Genomic DNA, 17,387 nt, shown 5'->3' with positions numbered 1-17,387 from the left:
AAAAGAAGATGGCTTGATCCTTATCCTCAGTCTAGCCCAGTGGTTTCCAAACCTTTTTGGATTACTACCCCCTTGGCTCCCAGACCACATCCCCCAGCATCCCCTCTCTTTTTCCAGACATTACATAAAAGCTAGAAAGAATTTTGATTTATTGTGCACAATGAAAGAAAATTTGGACTGCAAATTCAAAACAGTGACAAATAATTGCAAAAATTATTTAGATCCATTTAAAGCTACAAGTAAAAATATTTAATTACAGAAAAATAAATTTTCGTAACAATTTTAAAGCCTGTATTAGTCCAACTGTTCACTACTTCATTGCTTTTTTTTTAATCTTTCAAAGAGATGAGTGGGCTTGGTGCAGTGATATCAGCTTCTCAACATCAAGCTTAATGTCATTCAGAAGGAATCTCAGATCCCCGCGTTCAGTAATTTGGAGTGTGTTTCATTACTTTGAAAGAACTTGGGCAACGGCACTCCACTAAATGTGAGGTTGGAATAAAGAACATCTTGACCTTTTTTGACAGTGCAGGATAGCTTTCAGGGGTTTTGTTCTACAACCAAAAGCCGTGATATGTTTTTGAACTGTGTCTTCAGCTTCAAATTATTCTGTAGAGAGATCAGTTCTTCCTCCATCCTTCCTGTTAATTCCCCATTACAAGTGTTTAGGAAAGGATTTCTTACCCTATCTGGAATTTGGATGGAGAGAAGATCCTAAAACCTCTCTGGCAAGTCTTTATCCTGCTCACTCAAGTGGGCACCGTATACTTGAAGATCATTCATATGGTCAAGATCATCATTCTCTTCCAACTCAGGCTCAGAAATTGGAAAAGGTTGCAATGGCCAATGTTGCACTTAAATAGGGTTAACTTGGACTGAAATGTGGTGATGACCAATTTGACTTTGATAAGATTCACATAATTTCCTTAGAGTTGAAGATTGATTTCATTAAACTTTGAGAGTAATTCTAACAAGTAATGTCATGCTTAATATTCTTGAGTTTATTACTGAATGAAGCATTTGAGTCTTCAAAGCTTTTTATCACAGTTTCAAAAAAGTGCATAAAAGCCTCTCAGACAGTTTCCTTTTGAGAACCATCTGATATCTGTGTGCAGCAGCAAGCACTTAAACTATTCATTATTCTCAACACACAGCTCCTGAAAGAAGTGAGAATAGAGAGCATGGGAATTGATTTTATTTCCCACTGTGATAACAATATTCAATGATTTGTGCAGCCAGTCACTTAGGTTTTTTTGCGATGTGACGTCTGTAAGTTAATGCAGTGAATGGTAAACATATTAGGTCCAGCTTTTTTTTCAAGAAAGTAATAACCCCTTGTGGTGTCCTGTCATTGATTGTGCAACAGATTGTGCACCATCAAGAATGTTGGTGAGCTGAATGTCCTTCTCTTTTTAAAAAAAATTGCTCAACAATCCGAATATTGACTTTGTGTCTATTTCTAGTCCCTTTGCAAGTAACAGCTCTTGAACTGTGCTTTCATCTTTTATGAAGTGAACATAACCGAGAAGTAAGTCGACTGATCCAACTGCAGAGCAAATTCTGTTCTAAGTATGTTACATAATGTGTATTCCGCATTCTCAGACTCTTCATCTTTGAATAGAGTTGTCACTGAACAAAATTGCTTTAATTATTTGGTCTGTTGACTTATGCATATCTATGCCCAGAAGTTCCCTTACTGCTGGCAGAATCAGTTCTGCAATTATATGGGGCTTTCTAGATTTAGCAGTGAGCAATGAAATGTATAAAGCATGTAGACCATTGCAGGTAGGCTATGTAGTGCTGGCAACCATGGTTTGAAATGTTTTTCGTTTCTGAAAGTTTTCATGAAGTGAATGAAAATAAAACACATTCTTGTTTGTTTTATTCTCTTCAAATGTTCAAGGAGCTTGGATAGTTTCATTGCCTCATTTGCAAAAAAGCTTTTTCTCACAACTGATACATTGACTGCTGGCTGCTGATATAAATCCCGATACTCCGCACTTTACTGTCTACGCTTTTTTGTTTGGTCTGTTACTGCCATTAATGACCTCAGCTGTTTAAATTCAACCTTGAGCTCTGTGATCAGTAAAATGGAATATGACATCATAATGAAGAAGGGAAAGCCTGAAGGTACATAAAGTTGGGCAGTGATATCGTGGTTGGGATGAAGGCTAGAGAAATGCAGTCAAGACCATTTGAAAGGGCAGATTCTTTCTGAAGTTGCTAATAGCTCTACTTCCAAGTATATTTCTGTGAAATTTTCCTTTTCCCCTTTTTGTGGTGCCTTTGCTATTTCTACCAAGTCACTTTTAATTTATATCTTTTGCTGTTTGACCTATTGACCAAAGAAACAAATATCTGTTTGTTTTCACTTTATCTAAGCTCATCTGTCAGATTAACATGCAACCTCCTTTGCAATCTAGGTGTTCTTTTTTTTCCCAAGTATCCCTGAGACCATTCCTTCCTTAAAGATGATATTTTGATTATTGTCTGTGAAGTGAGATGCAAAGATGAAAGGCCTGCTTTGGGTTGGGAGCAAGAATTGCATTATGATTAGTTAGGTTACTATTAAGTGAAACCCAGATCGCTTTTGAAACTAATTTTCTCCAGGGATTTTGGTTGTGTCTATTTTTTCTCTTAAGTTGTTTCTTGAGGACATTGGGCATTATCTGTAGGTCAATCAAACTAGTTCTGTATTGTTCAAACTATCCCCTTCATGCTCAGTTTTTGAGACCTCAGTGAACCATTTATTCTGTATGTTATGGAGATTATAACAGAATAGTGATAATGTTGACATTTTAGCTTTGGAGTACAGGATTAACTGTACTTTTCCCAGTTTAGTCTGTGCTCCCTGTTCGGTGCCATTTGTTCATTAAGATTAGCCCAAATTAAATACTAACCTCTGTCTTTGTTGCTGTTTCCATCCTTTTGTTTATACCTTTTGCTTTGTGATTATCACAAGAGTGTTTAGATGACCAGTTTTACTTCAGTCTGCTGTTCAAGACCTTTTTGTAGCTGGGTCCTCAACACTTGTAAACTGTTCTTGTATGAAACATAGTTATCCAGCAGCCTTTTTGTCATATTGCAAGATTAATTGCAGTACAGCCATTGTTTTCTTAACAGTATGACCTCTTACGAAGTTAACAAAATAATTCTGGCCTACAGCACAGAAGGGAATAGTGAAATTCTGGGATGAATTTGGCTATTTGTCGGCCAACTGGAATCAGCCACCTTCTGACGAAACTTTATACAAGAGACGGCGTGCTATGGAGATTCCAACCACCATTCAGTGCGGTACGTGTTACCCACAATGCTTTCTGTGCATAAAGTTGTGGTAAGTTACAAGCAAGTAAAAATTAGGTTAGCTATAAATCAAAAGATCAAAGTACTTCCTACTGCTCACAGGAAATTAATTTAAACAATAGATGCTGAGATTGTGGCTCTTGTTTACCTACCTGATTGTACTTAGAATACTTGCATAGATTTTTACCCCCTGGCCTTTTTTTGTTGATATTCTACTTTCTTTCTTTATTCCTGCATTATTGATGAATTACTTTAATCTTCTCAAACTAGCTTTCACCTCTGAGATACGATAGTGAACTTTGGCCAACTAATTGCCCAAAGCGTGCTCTTTTGCTTGCCTGGCCTCCCTTTGAGCTTCTTGCCAAGAATTAGTTGTTTTTTGTTTCTCCCACTGTATTCCCTGGTCACCACGCCCTATATAAAGAACAAAAAACCTAGGGTCCTGAGACTTCCTGCACATCAGCTTGCTGACAGCAGTCCTTGAATTGTGGTATCAAATATCCCAATTTGAACATTTCAGTTTCATGCATTTATTAAACAATCAGGAAGCTGGCTGAAAAGTTGAGCTTACTGCAAGTGGTACAAGACATTTGGCAAGTCCCCACCCACAAATTAGGTTTTTACCAGCCTGTCAATGTCTAGGATATTTGAACAATTTTAAAATGTGTTGTAGTCTGAGGTTGTTACAGTGTATCAAATAGATTTAAATAATTTTCAAAACTATTTTAAAAGTAAATGTGTCAAAAGGCACCTTAAATTTCAAAGATTAAGTTCAAGATCAAGAATCACTTCATGAATGTAAAGAACAATATGATTATTACTCTGGATCTGAGGCGCATTAAACGCAATAAATACAAATACAGAAATGATCCTATAAAACACAATGTACAAGTAACTGCAAACACGACGAAAGCTGCAGATGCTGGAATTTCAAGCAACACACAATAAAAGTTGCTGGTGAACACAGCAAGCCAGGCAGCATCTCTAGGAAGAGGTACAGTCGATGTTTCAGGCCGAGACCCTTCATCAGGACTAACTGAAAGAAGAGCTAGTAAGAGATTTGAAAGTGGGAGGAGGAGGGGGAGATCAGAAATGATAGGAGAAGACAGGAGGGGGAGAAATGGAGCCAAGAGCTGGAAAGTTGATTGGCAAAAGGGATATGAGAGGATCATGGGACAGGAGGCCTAGGGAGAAAGACAAGGGGGAGGGGGGAAGCCCAGAGGATGGGTAAGGGGTATAGTGAGAGGGACAGAGGGAGAAAAAGGACAGAGAGAAAAAGAAAGTGTGTATATAAATATATAACGGATGGGGTACGGGGGGGGGCATTAGCAGAAGTTTGAGAAGTCAGTGTTCATGCCATCAAGTTGGAGGCTACCCAGACGGAATATAAGGTGTTGTTCCTCCAACTTGAGTGTGGTTTCATCTTTACAGTAGAGGAGGCCGTGGATAGACATATCAGGATGGGAATGGGACATGGAATTAAAATGTGTGGCCACTGGGAGATCCTGCTTTCTCTGGCGGACAGACCGTAGATGTTCAGCGAAACGGTCTCCCAGTCTGCGCCGGGTCTCGCCAATATATAGAAGCCCTCGTCGGGAGCACCGGACGCAGTATATCACCCCAGCTGACTCACAGCTGAAGCGTCGCCTCACCTGGAAGGACTGTCTGGGGCCCTGAATGGTGGTAAGGGAGGAAGTGTAAGGGCATGTGCAGCACTTGTTCCGCTTACAAGGATAAGTGCCAAGAGGGAGATCGGTGGGGAGGGATGGGGGGGACAAATGGACAAGGGAGTTGCGTAGGGAGCGATCCCTGCGGAATGCAGAGCTGGGGGGAGGGAAAGAGGTGCTTAGTGGTGAATGTGGCCGTATGTACATATGATTAGCTTGTATACATAGACTGATTGTAACGCTAGGTGCAGGAGTATCTGAACATAAGTTGACTAACAGGAACTGATGCAGTGACAAAGTGACTCGAGTAACTCTTCTCGGTAGCAGCAGGGCAGATGAAAACACAGTAGGACAGTAGATAATTCCAAACATTTTGGAGAAACAAAAAGCTCATCTTATCACTACTTCTTATTGTCACCTCAAAGTTGTCCTGACGAAGGGTCTCGGCCTGAAACGTCGACTGCACCTCTTCCTACAGTTGTTGCCTGGCCTGCTGCGTTCACCAGCAACTTTGATGTGTGTTGCTTGAATTTCCAGCATCTGCAGAATTCCTGTTGTTCTTATTGTCACCCCCTTGATTTGAGACTTTGACTGCTAGCTTTAGACATCACTGGCCAGGAGAAATACTGTAACAGTTTTATGTTTCATTCAGTTATAATTTTTCTAATGTTGAGCAAGTATAAATCCAAAATCCTTAACCTCTCCTCCTTAGATGTAATATATTATGGTGAATACTTATTGTCCTCTGCTGTATGCTGTTCTGTCTGAAACTTTTGTTGATATCCATTTTAGAATTTAATAAACTCTCTCGTTCTTGAAAGCTACTGCTGCTTGATTGCTGATTCATTTTTAAACAACTGGATAGTTTTAATTTTTGTTTACTTTTTATGTCTGTCTGTGCTTACCTGTACCACCTGCACAGTGTCCCAAGCATAAAACCTGAACAAGCAAGCAGTGGAAGCTTGTAACTCTTATAACTCTCCTGTCACTAAAAATGTCTATTTTGTAAGTATTTTAAAGAGCAGAATTAATAAATGTTAGCAAAGATAAACATGATCTGGTCCAATTCTAATGTTTATTAATAATGCAATATTTGTTTTCTAAGCTTGTTGCTTATACTTGATTTTATCATGCAACATAGTTAATGATTCTCTCCTATATCAATTTCTTTAATCCATTGTCTCATTTCCGTTAAGCTAGATCTCTGGTCTTGATGTATCTAAATCCTAGATCACTTGAACTTCATTGTCTGTAGTGACCAACTTCATGGTTACATTGCTTTCATTTCTCTTGGTCTGACTCTGAGATACTTATTTACTCCTTCATTTTTGATTTAGTCTGTCGTTTTTGGCAAATGTAGTTGACTTTGAGGAAGATGGATGGATGTAAGTAGACCAAGACAATTGAAGAATATAAAGTTAATAAAACCAGACCTATTCAAGCAAATGACTGTGAAGACAGAAAATTCAGAGGCAAAGGTTATATTGAATACTTGGTTATTGTCACTTTGAATAATTTATAGAGTTCAGGTCTCCATAATACAAGAACGATTTTGAAGTTTAAGAGAGAGTATCATGCCGAAACTGGGTGGGCTGCGGCTACTGGAAATGTTGAAGTAGTTGAGTTTTTTTCTAGAAAAGCTGAGCAGTGCTTGAGGGAGAATAAAAATATTTGAAGTTTGATGGATGGGACAGATTCCAACTAGGCTGAAAATAAAACCAACTAATACGTCCATTAAGGGCTTCCTCTGCACTCTGGTGTGGGAATGTGGAGTGGTTGAGATGGTTTGTCATTTTCTTTTGTGTAAAAAGCCAGTAAAGTAGATGTGAAAGAAAGGAATGGGAAGATAGTGCTGGCATAATGTGAAATACAGCTTAAGAGGCATAAACATGAACATTGCCATAGTCGTCTTTGGCCTGTGATCCGATATAATATTCTACAAAATCTCTGCATGTTTACTATCCTCTTTAAACTTATTTTTCAAATTTAAAAATATTTTGCTTTTGGTATATATTAAACTTTAGATCAATTGCAATTTCTTAATTTATCTTTTTATCATACATCGAAGAGTAGTACATGTGCAACATTTCACTTCTCAGCATCTGCTTTATTTCCCTGGTATTTCTGATATAAAGGAATCTAGATTTAACAAAGCTATTTGAATGACTTCACGTATTGGCAGGTAACAGTTGGCCCCACAACACTAAGGTGACATTGAAAGTTTCCTCATCCACTGAGGAGGATCACTGAATATGCATTCTGCTATTCAATTTTCAGTATTGTTAGCATACTTGTTGATTTATTGGTGTACTTGGCAGTCAGTGGTTGTGATGTTCGCCCACAGCCTGAAGAATTGGAGCAGGGTATCCAGGAATTTGTCTTGGTTAACCAGTGAAATATAAATCACTGTTTATCTCAACTGTTGAAATGTATTGAAAAACAGTGAATTGTTTCAGTCTGTGAATATTTGTAAAATACCAACTAAAAAAAATTAGCTTGACAAGTTCATTTGGAGAGATTTTATTTCTTGATCAAGTTGACCTCTGACAAGTCAGTGCGCTGATTTGATGGAAAGTAGCTTAAGAAAAGTTATAAAGGAAAAGGGTGAAGGAAAGTTGATTTTAAAAAACTGCCACACTGGGGGAGTTGGTTTAACAAAAATATTGTTAAGCTAAAAGGCTATCAAAATTGATACCAGACATTTTTTTTTCTACAATAGGGCATTTGCTGTAAGCTAACAATTTTGGATCTGCTTTCTAGATCAGTGTTTAAAATGGCGGACCCTTCCCTACCGAGTGGACGACGTTGGTAAGGAATATCCGGACAGTTGGACGTGCTCCATGAGCCCTGATCATATCCAGAATCGGTACGTACAGTAAATGCAAAGCACCCAGCTGAGGCAAAAAGTTTGTATTATGTCTGACCCTGCTATAACTGACGTTGTTAGGGTAGTATTGGGAATCTAACCTGGCTGGATGATGGAACTGTCCTAAGCTCTGTTCACGAGTAAAGAAGACTGTGACGCGGTCACTGGTGACTTTCCAGCATTGCACACCTATTGTTAGAGGAACGTGTGATTTAACTATACAGGAATGGAGAAGTGACTGTTTACTGGGTCAAATATTTCAAGACCAAAATCTTTAATGTGCAGTATTATGTTAGAACACAGCTCACTCTTGCTTTGCTTTTTTTTTCCAGATGTAATGCTCCAGAGCAGAAACCAAATGTACCAATAGGCACACTGCGAAAGGATGTGAAATCCCATGAGGAGAAAATACAGGCCCAGGAAAAGAAGCTGGAAGCATTGAAGGTAAGGTTGAGATATATGGCTGCAATATGTAAGATCAGCTGTCGCATTGCCAAATTCTTTAGTCCATGCTGTTGTATTTTTCTGGCAGGAATCTGGCATCTTGGAGGTAGACTGATAGACTGAAGAATGGAGGGGAGGGATGTCTCATTGAAAGCTGTCGAAAGTTGAAAGGCCTAGATCAGGGGTCCCCAGCCTTTTTTGCACTGCGGACCGGTTTCATATTGACAATATTCTTGCGGACCGGCCGATCCCGGGGGGGGGCGGGGAGGATGCGTGGGTAGGGTTGCCAACGGACAAGCGTAGCAGTCAAATACGTTGGGTTTACCCAGAGAAAGACTACAATGACCATGACGCCTTGCACGGGCACCAGTGTGCATGTGTGACTTGCACATGCGTGCACGTGCCGATTATTTCTCTACAAATCGTTTTTGGCGATTCTGTTCGGGGGGGAGGGGGGGGTGTTAATCACGACTGGAATATCGGTGATAAGTGGCTAATACACTTGATTTCATTTCTAAAAGGGGTTATCTAACGAATTTAATATTAAACACACAGCGCATATTTTCCTCGCATGAATATAGCGATAAGTCAATTATCAGGGGAGGACACGGGAGCTTGAAGTAAGTGTTGAACGAACTTCCAGTAGAAGTGGCAGAAGCAGGTTCGATATTATCATTTAAAGTTAAATTGGATAGGTATATGGATAGGAAAGGAATGGAGGGTTATGGGCTGAGTGCAGGTCGGTGGGGCAAGGTGAGAGTAGCGTTCAGCATGACTAGAAGGGTAGAGATGGCCTGTTTCCGTGCTGTAATTGTTAGTTGGTTATATGGTTAACAGATTCCTGTGGCACACCACTGGTCACCGACCTCCATGCAGAATATTAACTGCCTACAACCACTCTATGCCTTCTGTGGGCAAGCCAGTTCTGGATCCACAAAGCAAAGTGCCCTTGGATCCCATGCCTCTTTACTTTCTCCATAAGCCTTGCATGGGGTATCTTATCAAATACCTTGTTGAAATCCATATACACTACATCTACTGCTCTACCTTCATCAATGTGTTTAGTCACATCCTCAAAAAATTCAATCAGGCTTGTGAGGCATGACCTGCCTTTGACAAAGCCATGCTAATGAGTCCTAATCATATTATGCCTCTCCAAATGTTGATAAATCCTGCCTTTTAAGATCTTTTCCATCAACTTACCAACCACTGAAGTAAGACACACTGGTCTATAATTTCCTGCGCTATCTCTACTCCCTTTCTTGAATAAGGGAACAACATATGCAACCCTCCAATCCTCTGGAACCTCTCCCATCCCCATTGATGATGCAAAGATCATTGCCAGAGGCTCAGCAATCTCCTCCCTATGTACAGGTCTTCAATAGAAACTAGACCCTTCTCCCTCCAAGCATAGTAGGTTTTATCTGACCATGAGGGTAGAAAGGAGTGATTGAAACAGATTGGTGTTTGTACAGAGGTCTCTGGTAAATTCAGAACGCTCCTAATCTGATTTAGAATTCTGATGGAATTTTTCAAAACAAAACTCAAACTTTTTGAAGTCCCAGACTTCTCTAACTTGGAGAACAGCATGGCTGGCAAGGAGGAATTGACAACAGGGTTAGACTCCATACATAGCCACAAGGGAGCCCTGGGGCTAGGTTATCCGGAGCCCCCTGTTGCCAAAATGTTAAAGCCCTAGTGTTGACAGCCCAATAATAGTGTCTAAATACTGGTAATACCAGCCCTCCTTCAGACTTGGACTTTTGTCAATGAATTTTGGAAATCCTGTGATTCTTATAATTCCAGATGTAGGACAATATTATGAAGTCCAACTCTTTAAAGAAAGCTGATGTAAGAAAAATGGGGAGATTTTGACAAAGATAGAGAAACCTAGGAAGGGAAACCATTTTAATTGAATTTATACGACCAATCATGGATAGAGGTAGGGTTTTCCAACTTTCTATATTCTGATTAAGTTTTGAAGTAAACTCCGCAAAGTTTAATTTGAATATTAATTTAGGATCTTTGGGGATTGTCAAGCCGAGATAAGTAAGGTGATCTTTAACTATTTTGAACGGGACACTTTCCAAAAAAGCCCCGTGTGTAGTCGTTGGAAAGGGGCACAAAGTCACTTTTTGTCCAATTGATTGAGTATCCTGATAGTCTGCCAAAAGAGGTGATTAAATCTTGAAGAAGAGGGACTGACTTTTCTGAGTTTTGTAAGTAGAGCATCATATCATCAGCATATAAACTAATAAGTGTTTCAATACCTCCTGCTTTCAAACCCAGAATATTTGGGTGACTTCTTATTTTTACGGCAAGGGGCTGTACCGCGACGGCAGAAAGGGCCGGCGAGAGAGGGCGCCCCCTGCTGGACTGAACGGTGCAGGGGAAACAGAGTTAACTTGTAACTATTAGTTGTAATAGAACACATTGGGCTGGCGTATATCAGTTTTACCCAAGATACAGATGACTCCCCGAACCCAAACCTGTACACTGACTCAAACATGTAAGGCCACTCAATCTGATCAAAAGCCTTCTGTGCATCAAGGGACAGAATTGCTGTCCCACTAGCTTTCCCATGATCAGCATATGTAGTATTAGGAGGCATCTGACATTGGAAAAAGAGAACCTCCCCGGGACAAATCCTGTCTGATCAGGATGAATGATAGATGACAAATGTTTATTTAGTCGGTTACCCAGCACTTTAGTAATTACCTTTCTATCGAAATTCTGGAGTGCAATGGGCCTATAGCTAGCCAGGTCTGTTTCCTCTTTACCTTTCTTTAGAATGAGGGAAATGTTAGCCTCATACAATGTTCTAGACAAGGCTTTATCTCTCTTAGAGCAAGATATCATTCTGAGGAGAAGTGGGGCAAGGATATCACAGAATTTCTTATAAAATCCACAGCCAAATCCATCCGGCCCAGCAGCCTTGCCGGATGGAAATGACTTAACGGCAGAAGTTATTTCTTAAATGTGAATTCAGAATCGAAGTCCTCCCCAGCAGCATCGCTAAGTTTCGGCATTACAAAAGAATCAAAGAAGTCATTCAAATCAGATTGAGTGGCATTGCATTTAGAGGTGTAGAGTTCTCTGTAAAATCCTTTAAAACAGTCATTTATCTCCTTGAGGTTAGTAAACAGGGTACCCGGCCTCGATCTAATGCAATGAATTGACCTTAGGGCCTGGGCGCCCCTGAGCTGCTGTGCCAGGAGCCCCTCAGGCTTGTCCCCCATTTCAAAATGCTTTTGTCTTAAGTTTAAGAGGAGGTTATTTATTTGACTACCCAAGATACAACTGTACTCATATTTAAGCTTCATTATTTTATTATAATCTTCAGAGGATTTCGAAGCCTGGTGTGTCGCTTCGAGGGTTGAGAGAGTGTTCTCAATCTCTAATAATCACCCTTCTCTCTCCCTCTTAGCAGCGAATTCATATGAAATTATATACCCAAATGTCTCCCAGAGTGTGGAATCTGACACCTCGCCGTATTCGTTAATTTCTATAAAATCTTTTAGTCTGGTGGTGGTATATCTAATAAATTTCTTATCGGCGAGTAGGGAGGGGTTAAAACGCCAGGAATAGATTCGTTTGGAAAGGGAGAGATTTAGGGACATTGTCAAGGGGCTATGGTCAGAAATTAATCTATTATATTTTGTATTGGTACCACGAGATATTGAATGAGAGTCAACCAAAATATAGTCTATTCTACTATAAGATTTGTGTACATGAGAATAGTAAGAATAGTCCTTGTCGGCGGGATGTTGAACTCGCCAAATATTTACTAAATTCCTAGATCTAATCAAATTACTTAGGACCTGCACTGGACACGATATTTGAGGGTGGGTGGGAGGACAATCTAGCTAAATATGGATCCAGGTAGCAATTCAAGTCACCACCGATTATTATATTTGAATTACTGGCATCTGCAAGTAAATCAAAAACCTTCCTAAAAGAAATTTGACTCATCTGTGTTTGGACCATAAATATTAAGGAAGGTTAGCGGAAACGAATTAATGGTGCCAGAGATCATAATAAACCTGCCAAGAGGATCTGTGGTCATAGAAGTGAGTTGAAATGAAATATTTTTCCTAAAGAGAATAGCCACACCACGGGCATGAGAAGTAAATGGTGACTGGTAAACCTGCGATACCCAGCTAGATCTCAATCTGTGTTGCTCAGTTACTTTGATATGGGTTTCCCATAGAAAAATCACATCTGCAGATGGAGACTTGAGACGTCTAAAAACTTTACCCCTCTTAACAACATGACCAAGGCCCTTGACATTCCACGAGACTATTGTAATATCTTAACCCCCCCCCCAGCTGAGTTCTAACGCAAGGCCTCTGCATATGAGAATAAAAAAGAGATTATTAGAGTTGAGCACAAACATAGTAAGCAATGCAAAATAACTGGCAGCCTCATAAAAACACAACATACACCAAAAAAAAAAGGAACAACACACACCCTAATCCACCCCCCTTTGTGTCTCCCTAAACCAGACACGTAGTTCCCCATTTCCATCCCAAAAGGAGCTGCTGGGCAGGTAACTTAACATTACACAATTAGCACAAACCCCCTCTCCGAGAAAATTTATAACACAAATTATATAATACCGTTAGACAGATGCTATTAGGGCTGGGCAGAGTTATCTAATGTCTGCACCTGAAGCTGAACATTCATGACACCAACTCAAATTTAACCCTTATAATAACAAAAATATTTGGAACTTTCTCTGCAATTAAATCCCAGTGCGGCATACAGCATTGCAAAACTACATATAACAAGCAAGTCCCTCTCCTTATCCCAACATGGAAACCGGCACAAATATAAGCTGAATAAAGTGTCAATATATCTACCCCCTTTTGAGTGCATTATTCCTTTCCAAGAATTGTGCTGCTTCTGTTGGGTTGTCGTATACTTTAGGCACTCTTCCATCTTGATGATAAATCCGGCCTAGCCGGATACCGCAGGGTGTGCTTGATTCCAACATCGCACAGAGTTTGCAGTACATCACGAAAGGCACGACGTTGAGTCATCACCTCTTTAGTATGGTCCGGGAAGATCAAGACCTTGTTACCTTGTTTCCTTGTACTCCATGGGTTGTAGTCTGCTGTGGCGCAGGATCAGCTGTTTCACTTGAAAGTGATGGATACGTGCCAAGATGGTGCGCAGCTCAGTGCCAGCAGCCAGCTTCGGCTGGAGAGAGCGATGCACGATCGACTTTAACCGGGTACGGGAAATGCTCTTCCCCGAGCAACTTGAGAATCAGTCTGGAAACAAATTCAGTAGGTTTACCATCCTCCTTGCCCTTTTGTATCCCTACAATCTTAATATTATGCCTCCGGGAACGAGCCTCTAAGTCATGCACTTTAGCTTCAAGCTGGCTATTTTGTCTCATTAACTCTGAGTACTTAGCTTCAAGCTCTTGCACGCATGCTTCAAGGTCACTGGTAGTTAGTTCTTGATTAGCCACATGGGCTTGTAAGTCAGCCTGTGAGGCCACAAGAGCCTCAAATTTGGTCTCAAAAACATCAAAGTGGTCATTAATGCTGCGCAGAACTGACTCCGAAATCTCCTGACCTAATTCCTTGCACATGGCGTAAGTTTTATCCGGCAGTATCTCAGACGCGGAGAAGTTCTTTATAGACCCATTGTTACTAACTTCGGTAGTTTGGCAGTCAGCGGTCTTGGCTTTAATTGCCTTCGGTATTGTCAAACTTTTCCAGACACTTAGTTTAAACATACACTGTTGGCCTATGAATGAATAAAACACGGTATAATAGTAATTTTATCGAGGCCTTGGAGAGGAGCATGGACCAAACACGTCTAATCCATACACGTGTGCACTGGCGCCCCCCCTTTTGTACATCTTAAGATGGTGCTCGCTTTCTTCTTCCCCTATGACCTTAGTTTTTTTTTTGGTGCGTTATTTTCAATCATTTGTGTTTGAAAAGAACTAACAATATGAATTGGTGCTTGTTTTTTTTTGAAATAGTAGGATGATACTCTGTTTGCAATTGTAGTTTGTTTTTAAAAACATATATCTTTTGGGTTGCCTTTTGGAGAGATGGGGTTAGATTTAGCATTAGATTATTCCTTGGTTGTCTTTTGGCTTTTTTTCTGGGCCTTTGTGGGTGGGGGGAGGGGTATTTCGATTTTTATTTTTAGTTTAGATTTTTTCAAATAGGCTGACTTGAAACTACTAAAGTGTCCGAAATGTCGTAACTTCCGGTTCCTCTTTGAACATTTCTTCCTCTACCGGGTTCATGAGTTTGCATTCTGGTTAACCCTTTACGTGCCATCTGCTCGATTCTAATTTTGTTTCTTGGAATACAAACGGTTTAAACCATCAGATTAAACGGGAAAAAAATTAAAGTATTCCATAGAATGAATGCTCATATCATCTTTGCACAAAGAACTCGTGAAGAAAGACAATAATCGGCGTTTTATCTAGGTTTGGGAAGGATCAATAATACCATTGGAATTTCAGGCCAAAGTGAAAGGTGTTTCTATTTTTATAGATTCCTTCAATCTTGTTTGTTCATTATGAAACTATTTCAGATCTAAATGGTAGATTTTTGTTAATTACTGGCCTGCTCTTTAACAAAAAAATTGTTATGGTTAATGTTTATGCTCCAAATGTTGATTATTCTGAATTTTTTAAGCATCTGTTTATATCCCTTCCTAATTTAAATGATTATATGTTGATAATGGGTGGTGATTTTAACTGTTGTTTAAATCCCTCGATGGATAGATCTATGTCTAATCAGGCACTTCCGAACAAATCGGCTACTGCTATCAATTCTTTTATGGTTGATTCTGGAATTTCAGAAATTTGGAGATTTTTATATCCCAAGGATAAAAGGTTTTCATTTTTTTCGCATGCATATCATAATTATTCTAGAATTGATTATTTTCTTATTGATTCTCATTTAATTCCATTTGTTATTGGCTGCAACTATGATTCCATTGCTGTTTCCAATCATGCACCATTGAAACTATCTATTAAGTTAATGGATACATCTTCTAGTACTAGACAATGGCGGTTCAATTCCACTCTGCTTCAGGACTCAGGCTTTGTTAATTTTATTAAGGAACAGATTGACTTTATATTTTCAACAAATTCTACAGAAGAAATTTCCAGCGGGGTATTATTGGACACTTAAAGCATATCCATGGACAAGATATTTCATATTCTGCTGGACTGAAAAAACGAATTAATAATGAAATGCTTAAGCTGGTTGACAAAATTAGAGAAATTGACAAGAAATATTCTATTGCTCCCAGTAAGGAGCTTTATAAAGAGAGAGTCGAACTTCAAATGGAGCATAGTCTATTACTAACATCCTTGATTGAAAATCAGTTAAAACTAGGGATCAGTTTTATATACATGGTGATAAATCTGGTAAATTACTTGCTAACCAATTGAAAACTGCTTCGGTTAAACACCAGATCATTAAGATTCATAAAAGAGATGGTACTCTGACGGTTGATCATGATGAGATAAACAAATCCTTTCAAGAATTTTATACTTCTTTATATCAATCAGAATTTCCTGATGACCCCACTACAATGCATGAATTTTTTAAGGAAATTGAATATTCAGAAATTACCGCCCAATGAACGTTTAAAAGTAGATGCACCTATTACGGAAAAAGAAATAAAGGATGCTATTTCTTTGATGAATTCAGGTAAAGCACCTGGTCCAGATGGCTATACAGTAGAATTTTTAAAATCCTTTACTGTACTTTCTCCTTGGTTATGTAGAATCTTTAAGGGTGCATTATTTATAGGTAAGTTACCACAATCTTTTTATCAAGCTTCTATTTCCTTAATTCTTAAAAAAGATAAGGATCCTACTGAATGTGCATCATATTAGCCTATATCCTTGCTGAATATGGATTCCAAGATCTTTTCTAAAATACTGGCAACTACACCGGAGAATGTATTGCCTCAGATTATTTCTGTCGACCAGACTGGATTTATTAAAAATCTTTATTCTTTCTTTAATATTAGGACATTAATGAATATTGTTTATACTTCTTCATCTAGAACTCCAGAACGTGTCATTTCACTGGACGCTGAGAAAGCGTTTGACAGAGTCGAATGGACATATTTATTTAATATACTTGCGAAATTCAATTTTAGTCTGGTATTTATATCTTGGATTAAATTGATATACTTTACCCCTTCAGCTTCGGTATTTACCAATAATCAAAGATCTCCCTTTTTTCAGTTATTTCATGGTACTAGGTAGGGTTGCCCTCTTAGTCCATTATTACTCGATATTGCCTTGGAACCTTTAGCTATTGCTATTCGTGACTCACCTAATATACTTGACGTTACCCGCGAGATAATATAGTTATCACTATATGCAGATGATTTATTACTATATATCTCTAACCCTGAGAAATCCATTCTGGCAGTAATATCCCTGCTTGCTCAGTTTAGTAACTTTGCTGGCTACAAATTGAATCTTAGTAAGAGTGAACTCTTCCCATTAAATATGCAGGTTCCAATTTATAGACGTTCACCATTCAGACTGATTACTGACTATTTTACTTACCTGGGTGTTAAAATTACTAAGAAGCATAAGGACTTACTTAAGCTCAATTTTTTACCGTTAATTATATCAGGTTAAACCAGTTGTTTACTAAATGGTCCCCATTGTCTTTATCACTGATTGGCTGAGTCAATGCTATTAAGATGATTATTCTACCTACATTTTTATATCTATTTCAAGCGGTACCAATTTTTATTTCTAAACCCTTTTTTGATACTGTTGATTCTAAAATTTCCTCATATATGTGGCAGAATAAAAATCTTAGACCAAGTAAAAAGTACTTACAGAAGTCCAAAAAGGACGGTGGTTTGGCATCGCCAAATTTAAGATTTTATTACTGGGTAATTAATATTTGATATTTAATATTTGGGACACAAGATTTGGATATAATTCCAGGTCCACAATGGGTAAACCTTGAATGTAATTCTGTACAAGGGTTCTCATTGGTTTCCATTTTAGGAACTTCGCTTCCCTTTGTTCTGTCTAAATTAACTAAACAAATGGTTAATCCAATAATTAAATGCACATTACGAATATG

The 17,387-nt window shown here is 38.9% G+C and overlaps 1 protein-coding gene across 1 annotated transcript in view; it reads left to right on the top strand.

The window, feature by feature from the left end:
* morc2 (MORC family CW-type zinc finger 2) overlaps window positions 1–17,387 on the top strand; it is a 102,722-nt gene that overhangs the window by 62,694 nt on the left and 22,641 nt on the right. The window contains exons 15-17 of the mRNA XM_072247812.1: window positions 3,166–3,294; window positions 7,731–7,836; window positions 8,169–8,280. Of these exons, the coding sequence (XP_072103913.1) occupies window positions 3,166–3,294; window positions 7,731–7,836; window positions 8,169–8,280 (347 nt within the window). The remainder of the gene's footprint in view (window positions 1–3,165; window positions 3,295–7,730; window positions 7,837–8,168; window positions 8,281–17,387) is intronic.

The sequence above is a fragment of the Mobula birostris genome, chromosome 31 (genome assembly GCF_030028105.1).
Source record: "Mobula birostris isolate sMobBir1 chromosome 31, sMobBir1.hap1, whole genome shotgun sequence".
NCBI classification, from domain to species: Eukaryota; Metazoa; Chordata; class Chondrichthyes; order Myliobatiformes; family Myliobatidae; genus Mobula; species Mobula birostris.
Note: the sequence above shows the minus strand (reverse complement) of the source record. Positions and strands in the feature narration are given on the sequence as shown.